Below are 22,007 nucleotides of genomic sequence, written 5' to 3'. Positions count from 1 at the left end.
CTTCAGTATTTCTTGTGTTCTCACGTGCAGTGTCTAGCCCGTGTGCATGCTTCTTAGAGTTTCATGAATATAACTTGTAATTACCTTCCATGTCAAAAATAGTTTCTTAATGGAAACACTTTTTCATAATGAATTATATTGTAAGTGCTAAATGCAATCAATTAATTGTAGTTGTCAACATTTCATCAATCTCTTACTAATAAAACACGGGGTTGACACCCACAGTAGTACTCAGAACAAAATGCATTCAGATTCATTAACGTTTTGGGGACTGGATAGTCATTTCATAACTTGTTTGTCAAATTAATACTCTGGCACGTTGCAAATTGCAGAACATTGCAGAACGAAAAACTCTTTAAGGACCCAAAATATGGGACCAATAGGGGGGACAAGTGAGGTGTCCCCCTCCTACTGGATAATGAGTTGGCCATCATTAATGATGACCAACTCATTATCTAATAGGAGGGGAACACCTCACTTGTCCCCTCTATTGGTCCCATATTTTGGGTCCCTGTAGCAAAGCTCTTGCAGAATATAAGGGGATGTTTGGTTGTTGTTAGTAAAGTTGTGTATTTATGACACAACTTGAAAAGTTGCTGTCCACCTCATCAATTTCACTGAGCAACTTTTCTTTGTTTGTTTTTTATTCCATTGGAATCATAAATTGCTCGTTTGGTTTGCAAAATATAATTTTAATTGCTTGTTTGGAAAGTGTAAAAAGTGGTTATTGTGTGGTCCCTACTCAAATGATTCTATTGGCCTAGCCCCCTCACTTCTGACACATATGTCAGCTTTCCTTCAAAAGCTTTGCTACAGGGACCCAAAATATAGGACCAACATATGTGAGATGTCTCCCTCATATTGCATAATGATGGCCAACTCATTAGTTAATAGGAGGGGGACACCTCACATGTCCCTCTGTTGGTCCCATATTTTGGATCCTTGGCGAATTTTTTTTTCTTCAAAATCAGACCATTTTAAAGGGATTTGTGAATCCATGGCACATCAGCATAGTAAATCACTTTACACTATTTTCACAACTACAAACAAACAATTAAAAAGGAGGAAAGCTGACATTGAGAGCCACTTTTTTACACTTTCCATTCTTTTACATAGTAAAAACTTACAACCAAACAGACCCTAAGACGTGGGGTCATTTTGTGGGAACGAGCACTCTTTGCAAGTCACTTTTATCTTGGGCATCAGATTTTCCCTTGACATGAATGGTCAAAAGATTGAGATGTGAATATTTTCACAATTGGCTAGTGAATTCGCCTGGTTCAACCGACACGTTGGGGCTAGGCGGAGGATCTTAGATAATGGTTTCCGTTTTACATTTTAAAATGGTGCCTATAAGAACCTGATTTTGCTTTTTCTTAAACACTAGATTCGAGTATAGGATAGAAGATACTTTTTGTGCTTAAGGGAGATTGTGGCAGGGATAAATGGGCTTGAGGGGTGGGGCTCTCATCATATTTTAAGAAGTAGATTATGACGCAAACAACTCACCCGTTGCATCGATACACATGTTTTTCAATTCGTAGGCCATAAAACTATACGCTACATAGTGTGAACTCCATTCTCCAAATGGTGTAAATTCATACATGAACATAGAATACCATTTGTAATCACAGCCAAAACAGTACAATGTTTCCCTAAAATGTATGCCAGACCTTTAGGTTCATAACAAAGTAATAGGAAATGGTTCCTGTGACTTTTTAGCTTCTACCGTAAACACAGACAAAAATCCACACAGATGCACAGATTCATGTGTACGTACGGTGTTTTTCTAAGATTCCTAATGAGAGTATATGAATATTGCTCTGATTTCATACTTTTAAATATGATTATGTGCAACATTTTTTATTCTTATTGGTTGTTTCCCATATTTTAGTTTGTGGATTACGTGGCAAAACAGCTGGAGATTCCAGCCATTCTGTTGCAGGCCTTCCAATAAAAAATGAATCAGCAAAAAACCAACACAGATCGCAATCTTTGGACATCTTCAAGGTGATGATTTTGTTAGATATTTCTATATTCCTAGAGTTTCTTAAGTTTTGTGGTTTTAGCTGACTGTAAGTGGTGTTAATGTTTCATTCAGATGTCTTCTCCAGGAACATCTCGAAATGCATTCTCTAGATTGTCGTCTAAAATTAGCATTCCGATGACTACCATGGCAACCAGCAGCTGTCATTCATGGTTCATAATGACCTGTCATACACTTCTTCTTTTTGCCATTAGTTAGGACCTACCGGGTTCGCTCATTGTTTTTCTTTATTCAACAGCATACAGGCAACCCAGAGGAGATGCTATTCAAGTAATTCAGGTATGTTACTGTTGATGAGTCACCTCTTGTTGTTACTTGTGATGTCTGAAGTCATCTTTTCTTCACAATATATTTATTAGTGCCTACGTGTTCACGGTTATCCACATGCTTGGTCAAAGTGAACACATGTAAATCATCTGATGAATAGTTAAGATACATAATATACAATTGTATTATAAGTCCCTTCTCTACTGTATATTTGTTAGTAAAATAGGCATGTTATATATATTTACAGTTGTTCACATGCAAGGCCAAGAGAAACATGGGATGGATGGTCAAGTTGTATAATACAAAATTGGTTATGGAACATATCATTGTTGGAAACATCCCAGTTTGTTCTTTGATTTCAACCTTTTTAAAGAAACCCTATGAAAGATTTAAAACCATGGAGCTGTCAATGAGAACCGTGCTCCCTTAGCAGATACAATGGATTTCTTCCTTTGAGGAAGATTAGTTGTTGGGCTCAATTATTTCATTTCTGTGGGATATGTTATGCTATTCTTATTAATGCTGGCAAAAACGAAACAAATTTTTACTTGAAACTAGTCTGCAATATATGGTTTCAGATCTACCTCCACACCAAGAAATCGGGATGCCGTCTCTTTCTCCAACCATGACAGAGGTGTGGACAGTTCTCTAGCTGAGACTGCATCTACAGAAGTCTTCATGTAACTGATGGTTCTTGACATCTTTTTTGTATTGGTTATAGGGAAACATAGCAAGATGGCTGAAGAAGGAAGGGGAGAAAGTTTCTCCTGGGGAAGTACTATGTGAAATTGAAACTGTATGATTCGTCTATAAACACCTCCTCTATCTTAATTACAACTCCATCTCATACTGTTGCCTTCCTTTTTATTTATAAAGAGACTGTATCCCAATTGATTAGGATAAAGCAACCGTTGAGATGGAATGCATGGAAGAAGGCTATATTGCTAAGATAATTCAAGGAGATGGGGCTCAAAATATTAAAGTTGGAGAGGTATCTGCTCTATCATACTCAAATATGCTTTCTGGTATCATTTCTTAAAAGAAAGTTTAACTTCATTTTGCTACTTTCAGAATATTTATGTTTTCAATTCTGCATTTGTTTCTTTGTCATGCTATGAGAGGGAGAGTTGTCCCTTCTTTGGTCATTGGTTGTTTATCATGTCTTTAGAGTGTAGTTGAAAAGCACTAGTAAAGTTTGTTCATATTTTGATTACTGTACTCTAACACGACTTCAGGATAACAGATAAGTAAATTTATTTTATTCTCTTATTTGTTATCAGAGTCGCGTGTACAAACATATGGCTAAAAAGGGTGAGATCATAAAATCCTGCAAAACACCAAATGCAACTTCACATCTCCTTGATGATCGATGTTATTTTGAAGAGTAGAAATGAGAACATATCCTACAAAATACAAAATGCAACATCAGATCATCTGATGATCTTCATAAGTTTGATGAGTAGAAATGAGAATGATGAACTTTTAAACGTAGAAGTTCACGCTGAAGCTTAACTTTAGGCATCTGACTTCATAACTAAAATAAAACAGCTCCATGAAGGTTTCCATAAACGAGTTAGTTCAGAACTATCATGTTCAATCATTTGAGATACAAATCATAATTGGAGTCTGGTAACTGATTTAGTGTTAAAACAAATCTGCAAATTTGTTTTACTTAGCCAACACTTTTTTGGTGACAACATGTGTTTCTAAAGTAATCATTATTTTATTTTCATTAACTAGCCGATTGCTATAACTGTGGAAGAAGAAGATGATATTGGAAAGTTTAAAGATTATAAAACTTCAGCATCTTCTGCGCCTGCTGAATCGAAGCCATCAACTGAGCCTACCTCCCCTGCAGAGGTTGTTTTTTCAGATCTACCTCCACACCAAGAAATTGGAATGCCGTCCCTTTCTCCAACCATGACTGAGGTGTGAACCATTCATTTTCTAGCTTAGGCCACATATTTTGACGTGTTCGTTGTAACTGATGGTTCTTGACATCTTATTTTTATTGGCTACAGGGAAACATCGCAAGGTGGCTGAAGAAGGAAGGGGATAAAGTTTCTCCTGGAGAAGTACTGTGTGAAATTGAAACTGTAGGATTCATCTATAAACCTATCCTTTATTTTAATTCCTAGTCCATCTCATACCATTACTTACTTTGTATTTATGAAGAAATTATATCACATCTTGATTAGGATAAAGCAACAGTCGAGATGGAATGCATGGAGGATGGTTACATTGCTAAGATAATTCAAGGAGATGGGGCCCAAAATATTAAAGTCGGAGAGGTGTCTGCTCTATCATATGCAAATATGCTTTCTTCCAAATTTCTTTTCTTTAAAGCTAAAACTACTCCAGCTCCATAATTCTCCATGCTTCGTTTTAGAACATTTACAGTTTCAAGCGTGTATTTATTTCTACCCCTACTATGAGAATTGAATAGTAAGTTCCCTGTTCTGGTTGTTGGTGGTTGTGGTTAGTGATATATCACATCTAACAATTGCATGAAGCTTAAGTTGATTTTGATTAACGGAAGAAAAGTTCCATCAACGTTTCAAGTGCTGAACTATTCTTAATTGTTTATGCACTCAAATCATAGCTTTCTTCAGAGTATTAACTGAATTAGTACTACCTTATTTGATAATTCGCTCAGCCAAAATATTTTTTTCCCTTTTCTTTTTCTTTTTGTCGAGATCACACTGGTTTATAAACTAATCAATATTTCTTGTCATATATACAACTAGCCGATTGCTATAACTGTAGAAGAAGAAGAAGATATTGGAAAATTTAAAGAATACAAAGCTTCAGCATCTTCTTCACCTGATGCATCTAAGCCATCAACTGTCTCTACTTCACCTAAGAGGCAGGAGTCAGAGCCTGTTAAAACTTCTGAGCCAAAGGTCTCAAGGACTGACGCACATACAGAGGGCCGTATCTTCTCTAGTCCTGCTGCAAGAAAATTAGCCGAAGATAACAATGTATGATTTTCAGTTATTCCAATACTTGTTAATGTTTACATTAGACTTTCTTTCTTTCAATAACTCATTTCTAGATGGGGAAAAAATTAGGTGATTGGTTCTGACCATTCAGTGAATCATAAGTTGTCTAAAGAGAAGTCTGGCAATTTTCTAATATCATCTCCCACTCTCAATCTAATGCACAGGTGCCTCTTTCAAGCGTAAAAGGTACTGGTCCTGATGGACAAATTTTGAAGAGTGATATTGAAGACTATCTAGGTATACGTCTTTTATACTAAGTTTTAAAAACTTGAATTTCTTTTTTGAGTGACAACCTTCAATTATAGATAATTGCTTTCGCTTTATGTATATGTTTGTGATTTCTCATTTAGAGTCACAAGTTAAAGTTGCATGCTCTTTCTTATGATGAAATATGACCTATCCCTGAGGAGAAGTCGGGTTATATTTATAGAAAAATAGTGCAACCATGAAATCTTTTAATGTGGGACTAAACAATATTCTCTAACTTTACTAGTATATTCTACGCGTGTAATCTTCAAGGTGTGATGTATGGACAAGATGTGTCCACATCACTACCAATGATCCTTGGTACCAAGTATACTCATTTTTCTCATATATATATATACAGTACAAATTTGCCAAAAAAAAGGCTTAGTAAAATACATCTGAATTCTGATCTGAATGCATGTAAAGAATGCATATCTTCTTGCTCACAACTACCTCTTGAAGGAAGTGCCCGTCCAGCGCATTTAATGAGATTACACGCAGTCAGAATGGCATAGGTCCAATAGGACCTTTTACACTTATTGGTGTAGTTAACATCACTTCTTCCAGATATGTTAAGAAGTGTTTTCACTGAAAGAGCATATTCATAGAACTCTCGTACAATTATAATTTCTTATCGTCTTATTATTTGGTTCAGAACTTCAAACATACCCAATCACCCTCCAATAGTGCATATCCAAGCAGCTGAAAACAAGAAAACTTGTGGGTTTGCTAACAAAAAATAAATATTAAAATCAATCAAGTATAATAGATACATGTACGTGAAATATTAAATACTAATTTTTCATGGTAGTTTTTGTACATTGTGATGTCTTTCATTCCTTGAGCTTTTATGATGTTTCTCGTTTGCTATTTATAAGTTACTAATCTTTACACGAACTATCACTTTTGAATGGATATATCTGAATTCTGAAATTTCTCTTGATTTTCGGTCCTTGTTACTTTTCTAGAAAAAATCATGGGCAGTAGATTTGTATCTGAATATATAGTTTTTGCTCACTCTTTGATGTTGTCTTTTGTGCACAATGTAGCATCCAGTGCAAAGGGTTCTAAGGTGAAGGATGCAGCAATAGCTCAAGCATTAAGTTACACAGATATCCCTAACTCCCAAATAAGAAAAGTAATATTTTTTTTACAAGATTTCTATGTCATTTGTACTCTGTCATATTTAGTTGTGCTTTCTTATCCATGTTATGTAATCATTTTCAGGTCACTTCTTCACGCTTATTGCTCTCTAAACAGACTCTTCCTCATTACTATTTAACTGTGGACACTCGGGTAGACAAACTTATGGAGTGAGTATCTACTGAAGTTCATGGTTATTTTTTGTCTCCTTGATTCTCCACTCCTGCATATTATGAACAGCATTCTTGTTTGTGGTAAAATGAAGGTTAAGAAGCCAACTTAATTCTTTACAAGAAGCCTCTAGTGGGAAACGGATTTCCATAAATGACCTTGTAATAAAGGTATCCTCCCTTCTCTGCTCATCCCTTGTTGCGTTTATCTGGAGAAGTTACTGCTATATATGGTAATGTTCTTGAGGCATTATGTACAAAATGCTATTGGGTTTAACCTAACACTAAATTTGGTGACCTTACACAAGGTTCCTTTAATTGGAGAACTGGATGTATATGAAGATAAATATGAAACTTTTTATTTAACCACACTTGTATATTATTCTAGCATAGTGGTAAACCCTCTTCCTAGTTGAAAAGTGTGAGATTCGACACCACTTGCACCAGGCTACCTGCTATTCTCAATCTGAAAGAACATTAGTAGATACATTGTACTCGACGAAGAAGTCGCTATTTGTTAGGGTACTTTAAGCTGTCTGGACTCTGGATATCATCAAATGAGTTGTATATTAGATTCCATGTCTTATGACAATTATATTTATATATAATCTAAAGTAAGATCTCATAGGTTCCTCCTAAGTTGTCACTTTTTATATCTATTATGATACTTTCCTCATACACGATAAATGTTAGGCATATTTCTGTTTTTGCATGTTAAAAGCCGTTTGGTAAATCTAACAGTGTATGAATTTTTTTTCTTTATTTTAGAAAATGCGCTGATCTAATTTTCATCAAAGATGAACTTCAAAGAAACATATTTAAGAAAATCTTGTTATTTCTGCCTTTCTTATATTCAAAAGTGGATCTCATTAAGATATCTGATTTCGTAATGGTATAAAGCCAAATTGATATTCATCAATTCATGGTTAAGAGTTTTACATGGAATGGAAGAGGTTATAACTGATCTATTTATTTCTGCAAGATTTAATATTTTGTTATAATTGTTTTCGTCAAAAGTTGGTTTTGTCATGGAATTCATTATATCTTCGGTCGATTACAATAAATTCAAAAAAGAGATAGCCTTTTTATAAGACTTCTTTTACACAACAAAATAAAAATTACAACTCTTGAGAAACAAACGCAGGATCGTTGTTTGGATCGCTGCTTGCGTGGGATCTTTGCCTGTGCCGGGGGTGCGTTAGCCCGTGGACCACCAAATCACAGATTCTGATTGAATCGTGAGAGGTTTATGATTCTGACTTCGTTTATCGAAGTGAGAACTTGAAACGATATCTTATCAAGGTAAGATAGTCGTTCTTCTTGAAATCAAGTCAAAGCCTGAATATCAAGGTGTTACAGAAGCTCGAGTACTCTGTCCTCTCTGCTCTGAAATCAGCCTGTGGATGCTCTCTGATCAGCCCCTCCTCAAAAATAGCCTTCGGGGGTATTTATAGCCCCTAGGAGCAGTTGGCGGAAAACAGGCTCGCGAGACAGCATTTGCTGTCTCGGCTGTCGAGACAGTGTTTGCTGTCTCGGCGGGCGAGACAGTGTTTGCTGTCTCGGCCCGCGAGACAGTAAATGTTGTCTCGGAAACAGTAACCGTCAGGCAGTTTTCGTTTTAACTGCCTTCCCACGTTTCAAACTCTGTTATTTTGGCAGTTATCAACGTGATTCCCGTCCACGACGTTTCCCACGTTCTTGAACAGTTGGTGGCCACGTGTGGGTCAGTTACAAAACCAATTTTTGATCTTTTGAAAGCTGTCTCCTGTGCGAGACAGAAAAGTCTGTCTCGCGTGCGAGACAGCAAAGTCTGTCTCGCACGGCGAGACAGAAAAGTCTGTCTCGCATGGCGAGACAGCAAAGTCTGTCTCGCACGGCGAGACAGCAAAGGCTGTCTTGCACGGCGAGACAGTCTATACTTGTGTTCTTTTGACTTTTTTGGATGATTTCCTCTTGAGCTGTATTTGGATATTCTTTCAGCATTTTTTGACGCCTACAGATACCCCCTCTAAAGTATTCCAGACTCATTCTTTTATAGAGGAGTCTGGGATACTTTGGATAAGATAGATCTTATCTGCAATCCCTTCAAGGCTTGATTAAGTAGATCATACGGCAAGACCCATAAATGGCTTTAACTCTTGACTCCATCATCTTTTAGCATATTCAGTGCTTTGTAGAATAGCTAAAATTCCTCCGGTGCTGCGCTTATCGCGTGACCGTCGTCGAAGTCTTGATTGGAACTGCTATTGAAGAATGGAGAAATAGTTTATACTCATATACTTTATTGGAGTGTTCGGGAAATAGTTTAAACTCATATACCCATTGGGAGGTAACCAGGTTATTCTTAAGAATATTCCGAGTAATATTCTCCAGAAACTTCCTGTTGATGGTAGGAAAACAGTTTAGACTCGTGTACCGATTGGAGTAATATGGTCTCTTTTTTGTTGGTAGAGATGAACCCGATGATGGAGAGGAAGAACTTTATATCCTATCTCCTGGTCTCTTGTTTGTTGGTAGAGATGAACCCGAAATCGGAGAGGAAGAATTTTATATTCTATCTCCTGGTCTCTTGTTTGTTGGTAGAGATGAACCCGATGATGGAGAGGAAGAATTTTATATTCTATCTCCTGGTGCAAAAGAAACTCAAAGTGGGATCTCCACTTAGAGAATCTGGATTGGTTTGAATAATCCTGACTGTCATAAGGTTTGATTATTCAATTCAAAAGTAGACCTCTCGTTCGTGAAATGAATCGAAAGTGGATTTTGGTTGTGGTCCTAACTGTAGTAAGGTTTGACCAAGTGGGAGTTTTGAGACGATCCTAACTGTTTAAAGGTTTGATCGTTCAATTTGTGGACCTCTCGTTCATGGAAGGAATCGAGAGGGGATTTTAGCTCTGGTCCTAACTGTTTAAAGGTTTGACCGAGTGGGAGTTTTGAGACGATCCTAACTGTTTAAAGGTTTGATCGTTCAATTTGTGGACCTCTCGTTCATGGAACGAATCGAGAGGGGATTTTGGCTTTGGTCCTAACTGTTTAAAGGTTTGACCAGATGGAAGTTTTGAGACGACCCTAACTATAGGAAGGTTTGCACAAATCGAAGGTGGACCTCTCGTTCGTGGAAGGAATCGAAAGGGGATTTTGGTTTTGGTCCTAACTGTAGTAAGGTTTGACCAAGTTGGAGTTTTGAGACGATCCTAACTGTTTAAAGGTTTGATCGTTCAATTTGTGGACCTCTCGTTCATGGAACGAATCGAGAGGGGATTTTGGCTTTGGTCCTAACTGTTTAAAGGTTTGACCAAGATGGGAATTTAAGACGATCCTAACTGTTTAAAGGTTTGATCGTTCAATTTGTGGACCTCTCGTTCATGGAACGAATCGAGAGGGGATTTTGGCTTTGGTCCTAACTGTTTAAAGGTTTGACCAAAATGGGAATTTTGTGAGGGAAGATTGATCTAAAGAGGTGATCGAATCTCATCTCAGCAAAAGAGTATTCAGAAGTCATAGTAGGAGTTTAATATTTATCATTTTGTTCATAATAATCAGGTTATTATATTTAACATTCTTCCGGGAACTTCCCATTACATGAATTATCGACCCCCAGCTTTCTTTGCAAACCAGCTTTTTCTTGCGAAACTGAGTTTATCATTATGTTTAGCTATATGATCGGGTTATCCTTAAAAGTACCATGCATGGCATTCTCTAGGAACTTCCCGTGAAAGAAAGGAAATAGTTTAGACTCATATACCTGTTGGAGTATCGAGGAGCAGTTTATACTCATATACTCTTCGGAGTGAGATGGAGAAGCAGTTTATACTCGTATACTCATCGAAGTCAGGGAAAACAGTTTATACTCGTGTACCCAATAGAGTAATATGGTCGTCTTTACTCGACTTCTTTCGTCATTATGACGCCAGAGTCAATTAAGGCTTGGATTCTGTTTTTGAGTCCAAAGCAAATTTCGGTGGGATGAAGAATCCTTCTGTGATATGCACAGTAGTTTGGATCTGTAATCATCTTAGCACCTTCCTGATCTTTAATAGGCGGTAGCTCGATTTTATCATTGGCGAGGAGGTATTCCAATATGGCTGGAGCTTCATCGTCTTCGAAAGAATATTCCTTTTGAAACCTCGGATCGAGAGTCGCATTCTCAACGATTGCAGATGTCATTGGTTGGCCTCTCTCAGCTTTCTTTCTTTTAAGAAAGTGCTCAGCTTGTTCACCCCGAGATTTTAACTCCTTCCAAGTTGTGGATGGCACGACCCCCAGAGCTTCCAGGACATCGATGGAAAGGTTATTGTGGCATGTTTGCAGGATGAACTCCTCTGTAATAGGATCTCTGCAATTCATTGCTTTGCCACGGAAGCGCTTGACAAAATCGTCGACTGACTCTCCGTCTTTTTGCTTCTCATCCAAAAGGGTTCCGATTGACACTTCGGTGTCATCATCGAAGAAATTGCTGAGGAACAAACTTTCCATGTCATCCCAGCAATTGATGCTCCCTGGCTTAAGACGTCGGTACCAATCGAAGGCGGGCCCACGAAGGGTGCCAACGAATGACCGGACCATTAAAGCCTCGTTTCCAGAGATCATGCCCAAATGAGACTTGAAATAAATCAAGTGTTGAATCGGCGAACTCTTCCCTTCAAACGGTGTGAAGTTAATCAGATTGAACTTCGCCGGGTACAGTATTGAATCCCATTCCCTTGGATAGGGACATGGAATACCCGTCTTCTTAACTTCTTGAGCCGTCATCAAAGCATTGATTTTGTCTTCAAGTTTTTGCATTTTCCCGTCATCGTCTTCATTTCTTTCTGAATGATGTCGAGTAAAGATAATTGGACCACCCCCAGTGAGAGGTGCTATTGAACCACCCCCAATATCGTTATTGGGAGGATCCGTTAAACCACCCCCAGCGTTATTGCCATTGGGAGGTGTATCAGCCATAATGACTTCATCCACCTCTGGATCACTGTCATCTACAACATTCCGAGTGTGGTGGCTGGATTCAAATCGCTGATTGGACTCAGGAGGTTGAGGCTGTTGAGTTAACAGTTCTCTCATTTGTTGGATAGCCAACTTCATTTCTGTCTTCACTTCAGCTCTAATTTCTTCACGTTGTTTGGCTAGAGCTTCCTGAAGTATTTGAGTGAACTGATCAGCAGTGATTGTGAATACTTCTCTGATTTGTCCTGTGCTAGACATTGTATCATCAGAAGCGATTGCAGAATAAGTGTCCGAGAATTCATCCTCCGAGGACATTCCTTCTTGCATGTTGGATAGCTAACTCCATTTCTGTCTTCACTTCAGCTCTAATTTCTTCACGTTGTTTGGCTAGAGCTTCTTGAAGTATTTGAGCGAACTGATCAGAGGTGATTGTGAGTACTTCTCTGGTTTGTCCTATGCTAGATGATGTATCATCCGAAGAGATCGCAGAACAAGTGTCCGAGAGCTCATCCTCTGATGACATCCCTTCATGCATTCTCTTGTAATCTCCGCGCCTGATGGCTCTTAATTGGAGTCGAGACATCCTTTGAGCAATTCTTGGATTGACTTTTCCTCTCGGGGAAAAGTCGGGATTTGAGTCACTTGAATGCCGCTTAGACTTTCTTTTATCAGCCACGTTGATGGTGACTTCAAGGAATTCATCATCTTTGGCAGCTGATTTTCTCTTGCAGAAATACCTCGGCTTAAGCTTCGACATTTCGATGAAAAGACTGTGGAATACCGAGACTCTTCGTGAGATGGCTTCTCGTTTGAAACAGTCACATTCTGATAGCATTGCTCTAATGAGTCGCGCACAGGAACAATGAGAGTTCATTTCCCGGACAGTTCTCTTTCGAGTTTTGTTCATATCCCCAGCTTGATAGTATGATTCATCGGTATGATTGCCGGAAAATCTTATCGTCTGTTGGTATGACCCCCCAGGTATAACGATGTTTTTTGACAACCATGTTTTCTTCTGAGGATGTAAAACCTTGTTGGTATTCTCAGGACAACTTATTATTGTCTTTGAATGATCCAAGGTTATGTCGGGAGTCACACGTTTAGAACCACCCCCTTATGGGCATGGAATCTTAACGGGCTCCGAATGCTGATTTTGCACAACTCCATATTTTGGAATCCAAACTTTGCAGAGTTTTGATGGTTCTTTGACCACCGTTTCTTTGTTTCTTTCTCGTCTTTGTTGTAAGAGAGCACGAGCATGAGCTGCGTTTGCACGACGCTTTTGTATACGTTCTTTGAGGGTCGAACGAGCCCTTTTGACGAGTGTCCATTCCTCCGTCGTGAATTGTGCAGAAACGTGAGTAGTTTGTCATTGCGTTGAACAAACCACTTGTTGTTTCCTCGACTCTAAGTCCGCATAATAACGAACTCCGTCGGTTTGTTCAAATGCCTTAGCTATTTGGCGAGCACGGCGCTGACGCTGTCTCTGACGAGCCCTCTTCGTCAGTACCGGTGGGCTTTGATTCGATGACTCTTTAACTAGATAAGAGTCATCGCGAGTAGAGATGTTGCGAGTAGAATCCTCAGCAACAATCAGGCGAGAGTCTTCATTCTGTGCCTTCTTTGGCATGGAAGTCTTCTTCAATGTTGAGATCCTCTTGTACTTGTGAGACAATGAAGATCTTGAAGAGGATGATGAGAGATATTCCTCAAATTTGGTTTGGTCGAATTCGTATTCGACCATGGATTCAACTGGAATCTTGATCGGCTGCGACACGACGGTCTCGGCAGCGAAACCGTTGGCTCCCACTGTGGTCGCCAGCTTGTTTGCGTCAAAAGTTGGTTTTGTCATGGAATTCATTATATCTTCAGTCGATTACAATAAATTCAAAAGAAATAGCCTTTTTATAAGACTTCTTTTACACAACAAAATGAAAATTACAACTCTTGAAAAACAAACGCAGGATCGTTGTTTGGATCGCTGCTTGCGTGGGATCTTTGCCTGTGCCGGGGGTGCGTTAGCCCGTGGACCACCAAATCACAGATTCTGATCGAATCGTGAGGGGTTTATGATTCTGACTTCGTTTATCAAAGTGAGAACTTGAAACGATATCTTATCAAGGTAAGATAGTCGTTCTTCTTGAAATCAAGTCAAAGCCTGAATATCAAGGAGTTGCCAGAAGCTCAAGAACTCTGCTCTCTCTCTGCTCTGGATTGCTCTGAAAACTCTGTTATTTTGGCAGTTATCAACGTGATTCTCGCCCACGACGTTTCCCACGTTCTTGAACAGTTGGTGGCCACGTGTGGGGCAGTTACAAAACCAATTTCTGATCTTTTGAAAGCTGTCTCCTGTGCGAGACAGAAAAGTCTGTCTCGCGTGCGAGACAGCAAAGTCTGTCTCGCACGGCGAGACAGTCTATACTTGTGTTCTTTTGACTTTTTTGGATGATATCCTCTTGAGCTGTATTTGGATATCTTTCAGCATTTTTTGACGCCTACAATAATAATGTAGAGAGATGCTTAATCTTGTTATAACTATTGATGCCAGGCTGCTGCTATGGCTCTTCGCAAAGTTCCAGCATGCAACTGTTCCTGGATGAATGATTTTATTCGCCAGTAAGTTTTTGGTGGCTCCTATGATCAATTTACAAGCTTGGTAGTATTTCATTCTGATGATCCTTTATTTTACTTTCCCAGGTATCAAAATGTGAATATTAATGTTGCCGTGCAAACTGATAATGGATTGTTTGTACCAGTTATCAGGGTAAGCAATGACATCAGATATTCTTTATCTTCCTGCTTATCGTGCAGGGCCATGACATGAATAAATAACAATGCAGGACGCAGACAAAAAAGGATTATCTACAATTGCAGACGAGGTCAAGTCTTTGGCGCAGAAAGCCAAAGACAACAGTCTAAAACCAGAAGATTATGAGGTACTGAACTGCAGGATTTTGCAGATGCTAACATTTATGTATTATTCAAATCTGCCAATTGATATCTAATGTTTGCAGGGAGGCACATTTACCATATCAAATTTGGGAGGACCATTTGGAGTCAAACAATTCTGTGCTATAATAAATCCACCTCAGTCTGGCATTCTTGCTGTGGGCTCTGGTAATGCTCTGTTCATTTAAAATCTGCATTTATTTAAAAACTTTCTATCCTGTCCAAAATATTCTTTTTTCATCCTACGTATTTTCACTATGCCTTTCTAGCATGTTCCCATCTACATAGAGTATATACTCAACTGACGAGAATTTCTTTTTTGCGTTGAACAGCCGAAAGGAGGGTTATACCTGGCGCTGGTGCTGATCAATTTGAGTTAGCTTCCTTCATGTCAGTCACATTGAGCTGTGATCACCGTGTCATCGATGGTAAATATGCCATGCTTAAGCATCACAGGCTTTCTTTTCAAGAATATTTTTATAACAAATCTAACATTCAAATTCCGCAAAATTGTAGGTGCTATTGGTGCAGAGTGGTTGAAGGCATTTAAAGGCTACATCGAGAACCCATCCTCTATGTTACTATGAACAGTCACTTCTTCAAGCATTTTTGTAGGATTTAGCAAATAATGATCGGATGACCTTTGATTCTTTTGATCCATAAATTGTATTTATTTCCCCTTGTGTATGATTTAGTACAGTCTTGATGAGACCCTACAGAACCAAGAGCTGGAATAATATACGAACATGGGATTGTACTGTGCACAAATGAAACTTGAAGCAGTGTAAACCCGAGTAAATAATGATTTTGGTGAAAGGAACATATTCGTAATGCGTTCTCTTTTTTTTTTGTTACAGTGATCTTGTTTTTGTTGCAGCTAGCTGGGCATATTTTAACGAGTAATGCTACAGGGACCCAAACCCATGGGAAAGGGGAGGGGACATGTGAGGTGTCACCTCCCCATTGCTCCATGCACTGTTTATGAACAGTGCATGGAGCAATGTCCCCATTGCTCCATGCACTGTTTATGAACAGTGCATGGAGCAATGGGGAGGTGACACCTCACGTCCCCTCCCCTGTCCCATGGATTTGGGTCCTCAGGGAATTTCCTTAATTAAATCTTTAAAAATGGATAATGAATAGTCCTTCACTCGGGGTTTAGTTTGGGAAAATGAAATCTTAAAGTTTTATTTGTTCTACTGGAATTTCAACTCCTATCTATACAGACTTCTACTCTACGCGAATGGCCAAGGGTTATAATTTTTATGGCTCCCTGTTCCATCCTCATTGACCAGCTGGTGTATACGTAATGATCTTCTGTACAATAATTATATTCTTTAGATTAGTTCTATTAGTTTTCTCCCACATTTTATCAGGTGGCGTACAGTGAACTTTTGGCTAGGACAGCTGATCTCGAGTAACATAATTTTGATGGTAATTTATTTAATAAAATGGATGGACGGCCTTATAGATTTAGGCCAGGAGGATCCATGGGCTTCAATTAAGTAAAATGATTGGGACCCAGTTCGAGGCCTAGCGTCCAGATGCCTCCACAGACTTCCATTTCTCTCCACTCGTATCGCGGACGCGAAATCGAGAGGCGAAGATATAAACACCTTTTCTCTCACTCGCCCGTTCCCTGTTTTGTTCGTGTTAAAACCCTAGCCCTCTCTCTTTCACTCTCTCTCTCTTAAAACCCTAGCTCCTCTTGAAGCCCTAGAAACCTCCCCCTTCTCTGCTTCTTTCGCGCGCTCCTCACATCGGAGTTCGATCCGAGAATGGCCACCTCGGTGATGCTTCGAGCTTTGAGGCGGCGAGACGTCGCCTCTTCTCTCTCGTCTCCTCTCAGATCTGTGAGCTCTCTTTCCTCTATATTACATTATTCTCTTACCTTTCTGATGTTATCTTGATGGAGAGAAAACCGTCTTCTATTTTGCTTGGTTGATGGGACTGTTGATCTGTTCAATTTTGGGGAACTCAGCTCCAACCTCAGCCCCAAAGTCGTGGGTTTTATTGTTTTTTTTTGTGATCTATACTCGTTATTATCTCTGCATGATGATGGTCCATCGATGTTGCTTTTTTCCAATTTAGCTATTGTAAAATTAGTAACTACAACCAGCTAAGTTCGCTGTATTGGGAGTTTATGTCTCTTTTAGGAGAAAGGATGTGAAAAATCTGATGGTTAGATTTGGAATTCTCTAATGAAAAAGAAAACAAAGGATTAACCAATACGGGTTGAATTCTGAGAACTATAACTTCGATAAAATCTGAAATTTAACATTTTCATGTTTTTTAGGTAAATTACTTTTCCGTATAATTTCCTTAGGACATTTTATGCTTTATCTGCTTTATCACATATATTAAGTTTGGTTTGCTTGATCTAACATCACCATTACCTACTCATTTCCATGGTATGCAGCTGTTTGTTATCAGGGTGCCTGGGAGTTGTATGGGTTTGTGCCATGATCTCTCATCTATCTAATGAATCTAAAATCTCTCTATATATAAGTTTAGACAAAATCATTGGGGTACCTAATTGCTGTCCTTAGTATTGAATATTATAAAGTTAAACTTATTACAGGGAACTGGCTTTGTGACGAGGTTTCTAGATCCTCTAGAAGGGATGCTTGGTAAATGGACACATGTATATAGTATAAGAGCCTAAGAGGATTATAGTCTGACCTTGAAATGTCTGGCTAATGTCATAAAAGATATATATTTTGGAGATAATCTGGTGTAAAGAGTATTCTGGGTTTGACGGCTAGAAATATCACTTTTCCCTTTGCACCATGCCTTTGTATTTCGACCTGACTTTTAACATAGGGAATAGCATTCATCAAATGTTTGTCAGAAAGAAAATCTAAAGAAATTACCGTTTGGAGGGGTTGAACTAACAATTTGGTTTGTCCTGCTTTTGGAAAATTAGATGTGTACGGTCATCGGTTCTTATGGAATTATGATATTGTTATGATTGAATGTTAGGTGCAATCTGAAATTTCTTCACATCAAATGAGTTGCTACTGTTCTCATGGAATTAATTAAATTCGTTGGCTAGTCTTCTTAAATGTGCTTGATGAATGGCAGTCGGGCCATATAGTGATGGTGTGATACTGATACACTACGCGTTATGATTCTCTCTGTACTGTAAGCCATATAGTGATGGTCTATTGATTTATGTCTCGTCGGAGCTTTAGCTTGTTACTTATACATGTTACCATTTCATTTTCTCTGAGTAGGTACTGCTAGCTTAACAAAAATGATGCTCTTTTCCACTTTTAGTATTCTGTTTTTCTTACTTCTAAAAATACTATGGCAGTTCTGTAATTATCATAAGCGACAACATGCTATTCACAAATTCGCTAAGATTGCCATTCATTGACATGTGAATGGCGTTTATGTGATCAAGTCATGAAGTATCATCTCACTACCATGGGTATCATGGTTTCCAGCTTTTTATAGTTTCTAATTCGTGTTGCAATTAGTTCATATTGCCACTACATCACTTGATATAATCAAGAGAGGTATTTTCTGTTAAAATTGTTTTTTCTTAAACATATTTTTTTGGCAGCTATGTGGCAGTTCAAAGACATCATGGGCTACATCACCTTTCAGTCATAAATGGGCAAGTGTGGCTAGGCCATTCAGGTAAAACCCTGCAAGACCTTTAACAGCCTTTTGCTGCTGGCTTTTATTTAACTTGACTTTTTCTGATGAATATTATTTTGGCGATGCAGTTCAAAACCAGCTGGTAATGATGTCATCGGAATAGATTTAGGAACTACCAATTCTTGTGTGGCTGTTATGGAAGGAAAGGTTATACTCTTGGCATGTCAATATATATTTGCTATATAGCATGTGTATTGCTGCTTTATTCATGTATCTGTTCTACTTTTTGCAGAATCCTAAAGTGATCGAAAATTCTGAGGGGGCACGAACTACACCATCTGTTGTTGCCTTCAATCAGAAGGGGGAGCTACTTGTTGGAACTCCAGCCAAACGACAGGCTGTGACTAATCCAACTAATACACTGTTCGGGACAAAGCGACTAATAGGTCGTCGCTTTGATGATCCTCAGACACAAAAGGAAATGAAGATGGTTCCCTATAAGATAGTAAAGGCTCCAAATGGTGATGCATGGGTTGAAATTAATGGTCAACAGTATTCTCCTAGCCAAATTGGTGCTTTTATCTTGACAAAGATGAAAGAAACTGCAGAGGCTTATCTTGGGAAATCTGTTACCAAGGCTGTAATTACTGTTCCAGCATACTTTAATGATGCTCAACGACAAGCTACTAAAGATGCAGGGAGAATTGCTGGCCTTGATGTTCAAAGGATTATCAATGAGCCAACTGCTGCCGCACTTTCTTATGGTATGAACAATAAGGAAGGCCTGATTGCAGTTTTTGATCTTGGAGGAGGGACATTTGATGTTTCCATCTTGGAAATATCCAATGGCGTTTTTGAGGTGTGTGCTTATTATGAACCCCAAAGCCTCTCTACAGTCTCAGTATTTCTCACTGATTTCTCCCAATTGTGGGCATGTTATTTATACTTGATCATTTTGGTTTTCACAGGTCAAAGCAACAAATGGTGACACATTCTTGGGAGGGGAGGATTTTGATAATGCACTTCTAGATTACCTAGTGAGTGAGTACAAGAAAACCGAGGGATTAGATCTATCGAAGGACAGGCTGGCCCTACAGAGGTTACGTGAGGCAGCTGAGAAGGCGAAGATTGAACTCTCATCTACCTCTCAGACTGAAATCAATTTGCCATTTATTTCTGCTGATTCTTCAGGAGCAAAACATTTGAATATTACTCTGACTAGATCAAAGTTTGAGACATTGGTGAATCACCTGATCGAGAGAACTAGAAACCCTTGCAAAAGCTGTTTGAAGGATGCTGGCATTTCTACCAAGGAAGTTGATGAAGTCCTTCTTGTAGGTGGAATGACCAGGGTTCCAAAAGTTCAAGAGGTTGTTTCAGAGATTTTCGGGAAGAGCCCAAGCAAAGGAGTGAATCCTGATGAAGCTGTTGCTATGGGAGCTGCCATTCAAGGTGGAATCCTCCGGGGAGATGTTAAGGAGTTGCTTCTCTTGGATGTTACTCCTCTTTCACTTGGTATTGAGACCCTTGGTGGCATTTTCACCCGATTGATCAACAGGAACACAACTATTCCTACAAAGAAGAGTCAGGTACGGTAGCTGCCTTTTCCTTTTTTAAATAATCCTTTTTTTATTGATCTTTCACTGTTTAAGACATATATAGCATTCTTTTCTACACTTTGTTAATGTAGGTTGTTTAAAGGTTATAATTACTCAATTACATGCTCTCTCAAGCAGTTTAGCGTCGTAATCATACTGTATTTCACTATCTTAGACGCACATTATAGAACTGCAGTTGGAATGAGTTAGTTGTATTCAGGCTTGACCTGTTGTCCTTGAGATGAGTTGCATTCAGATTTGAACTGTTATTCTTGAGATGATATTGGTTCGCATTTTCCCGACCTAATGACATACTAGCTATTGGACATAAATCTAGACCTGCATTTTGTCGCTTATTAGCTTTTTCTAATCCCTTGAGCTGAGGAGGTGTTCCCATTTTGCTCAATTTTCTTCAGTTACAGTTGTGGTAAGATATTAATTTCAGCTGTCTTGCATTCTAGGTCTTCTCTACTGCTGCAGACAACCAGACCCAGGTCGGTGTTAAAGTGCTGCAAGGTGAACGTGAGATGGCAGCAGACAACAAGCTTTTGGGCGAGTTTGAGCTTGTTGGTATTCCACCAGCACCAAGAGGCATGCCACAAATTGAGGTAACGTTTGACATAGATGCAAATGGTATTGTCACCGTCTCTGCCAAGGACAAAGCCACTGGTAAAGAGCAACAGATCACTATTCGGTCCTCTGGTGGTCTTTCTGAGGACGAGATTAACAAAATGGTGAAGGAGGCTGAGCTCCATGCACAGAAGGACCAGGAAAGAAAGGCTCTTATCGACATAAGGAACACGGCTGATACTACAATTTACAGTATCGAGAAGAGCTTGAACGAATACAGGGACAAGATCCCCGCCGAGGTTGCTTCAGAAATAGAAACCGCGGTAGCTGATTTGAGGACAGAGATGGCAGGTGATAATGCTGATAAGATCAAGGAAAAGCTTGATGCAGCAAACAAAGCCGTATCAAAGATTGGTCAGCACATGGCTGGTGGAGGAGGATCGGGCGGTTCTTCTTCAAGTGGGTCTCAAGGCGGTGATCAGGCGCCTGAGGCAGAATACGAGGAGGTGAAGAAGTAGATATAGCATGATTGATTCCCTTTTTGTCACGAAGAGTCTTTTCATTACATGTGCGATAATTTAACCGTAGCAGCGGTACCTTTTAGTTTAGCCTGAGTACGCATGGCTTAAAATTTGTTTTCTTAAAAAGTTTTTCTTCTGGATTGAATAAGGAAGCCATTGGTTGTGGACTCTCCTAATTATTGTCTTTGGATATATAGACCTTTTACATTTCTATGTTATCTGTATCACGCGTCATCCTTTTTTATCTTTGGTGTAGGGTGATGATGTTGAACTCTTGTTTTTTAGGCTTTAGAGCCGAGGATTAGTTCGTTTGATCCGTGTCTTTGTCTAGTTTGTTATGGCCGGGGGTATATGTTGCGTGTCTGTCTGATTTCTTATTGAGGGAGGGTCCCCAAACCATGGTGGCCCCTGCTTGTTGAAAATGTTGTCATCACCGCCGCCTATTGTTTTGACTGCTACAAACGTTGGCAACCGTGCTTTGAGGAAATTGGCTTGCGCGGCGTATCATCATATAGCGAGGATAGTTTCCTTTAGCTGAGCGTCTTTCCCCTGCGCAGAAAATAGTGCTTAATTTAAGTTCATACCGTGAGAGGATGTGGTCATGATGCCATTTAGTAACGTTACTAATGATTGTTTCGGCTATGATATTCCTTGATTAACGATCGTATTATTGTTAATAGTTTTGGCTATGATCCTTGTGTAATCAGAACAGCTTGCACGGGAGGATTAAAAGTTGATGAGGTGCTCTGATAGGATCTGTAGTAGTCAAGATGCTTTAGCTCTCAGGCCTCAGCCTCAGCCTCAGGTAGGATCAAACCAATGCATTATCCATGCTTTAGATGAATCTCTCTGCAAGGCGGGCTTAAGAAGAATAGGATGTGGTAACGCCATGTCGCCAAATAGATTTCGGTATCATCTTCGTCGTATCGTCCGTCTGAGCAAAA

The 22,007-nt window shown here is 39.2% G+C and overlaps 2 protein-coding genes across 2 annotated transcripts; both read left to right on the top strand.

The window, feature by feature from the left end:
• Nucleotides 1,828-15,599, top strand: LOC109851353 (dihydrolipoyllysine-residue acetyltransferase component 2 of pyruvate dehydrogenase complex, mitochondrial-like). The gene is made up of 20 exons (XM_020421436.1): nucleotides 1,828-2,010; nucleotides 2,102-2,199; nucleotides 2,286-2,326; nucleotides 2,893-2,948; nucleotides 3,036-3,110; nucleotides 3,213-3,305; nucleotides 4,055-4,243; nucleotides 4,336-4,410; nucleotides 4,513-4,605; nucleotides 5,062-5,295; nucleotides 5,481-5,553; nucleotides 6,612-6,700; nucleotides 6,790-6,875; nucleotides 6,971-7,046; nucleotides 14,368-14,435; nucleotides 14,517-14,583; nucleotides 14,660-14,755; nucleotides 14,834-14,936; nucleotides 15,101-15,196; nucleotides 15,285-15,599. Exons 2-20 carry the CDS (start codon nucleotides 2,102-2,104, stop codon nucleotides 15,353-15,355), a joined length of 1,779 nt encoding a protein of 592 aa, XP_020277025.1. The 5' UTR covers nucleotides 1,828-2,010; the 3' UTR covers nucleotides 15,356-15,599.
• Nucleotides 16,336-21,334, top strand: LOC109851228 (heat shock 70 kDa protein, mitochondrial). The gene is made up of 6 exons (XM_020421263.1): nucleotides 16,336-16,621; nucleotides 18,337-18,413; nucleotides 18,503-18,581; nucleotides 18,667-19,233; nucleotides 19,343-19,963; nucleotides 20,434-21,334. The coding sequence occupies exons 1-6, from the start codon at nucleotides 16,547-16,549 to the stop codon at nucleotides 21,058-21,060; spliced, it is 2,046 nt and encodes a 681-aa protein (XP_020276852.1). The 5' UTR covers nucleotides 16,336-16,546; the 3' UTR covers nucleotides 21,061-21,334.

Source organism: Asparagus officinalis, chromosome 8 (genome assembly GCF_001876935.1).
Source record: "Asparagus officinalis chromosome 8, Aspof.V1, whole genome shotgun sequence".
NCBI classification, from domain to species: Eukaryota; Viridiplantae; Streptophyta; class Magnoliopsida; order Asparagales; family Asparagaceae; genus Asparagus; species Asparagus officinalis.
This window is presented reverse-complemented; position numbering and strand designations above follow the sequence as displayed.

What these genes read in the sequence shown, in the direction of transcription:
- LOC109851228 (XM_020421263.1), top strand. Translation starts at nt 16,547, where the DNA reads ATGGCCACCTCGGTGATGCTTCGAGCTTTGAGGCGGCGAGACGTCGCC. An exon ending in TCTCGTCTCCTCTCAGATCT is followed by an intron (nt 16,622 to 18,336) that starts GTGAGCTCTCTT and finishes TTTTTTTGGCAG; the next exon opens with CTATGTGGCAGTTCAAAGAC. An exon ending in TTCCTACAAAGAAGAGTCAG is followed by an intron (nt 19,964 to 20,433) that starts GTACGGTAGCTG and finishes CTTGCATTCTAG; the next exon opens with GTCTTCTCTACTGCTGCAGA.
- LOC109851353 (XM_020421436.1), top strand. Translation starts at nt 2,102, where the DNA reads ATGTCTTCTCCAGGAACATCTCGAAATGCATTCTCTAGATTGTCGTCT. An exon ending in TGTTTGTACCAGTTATCAGG is followed by an intron (nt 14,584 to 14,659) that starts GTAAGCAATGAC and finishes ATAACAATGCAG; the next exon opens with GACGCAGACAAAAAAGGATT. An exon ending in TGATCACCGTGTCATCGATG is followed by an intron (nt 15,197 to 15,284) that starts GTAAATATGCCA and finishes GCAAAATTGTAG; the next exon opens with GTGCTATTGGTGCAGAGTGG.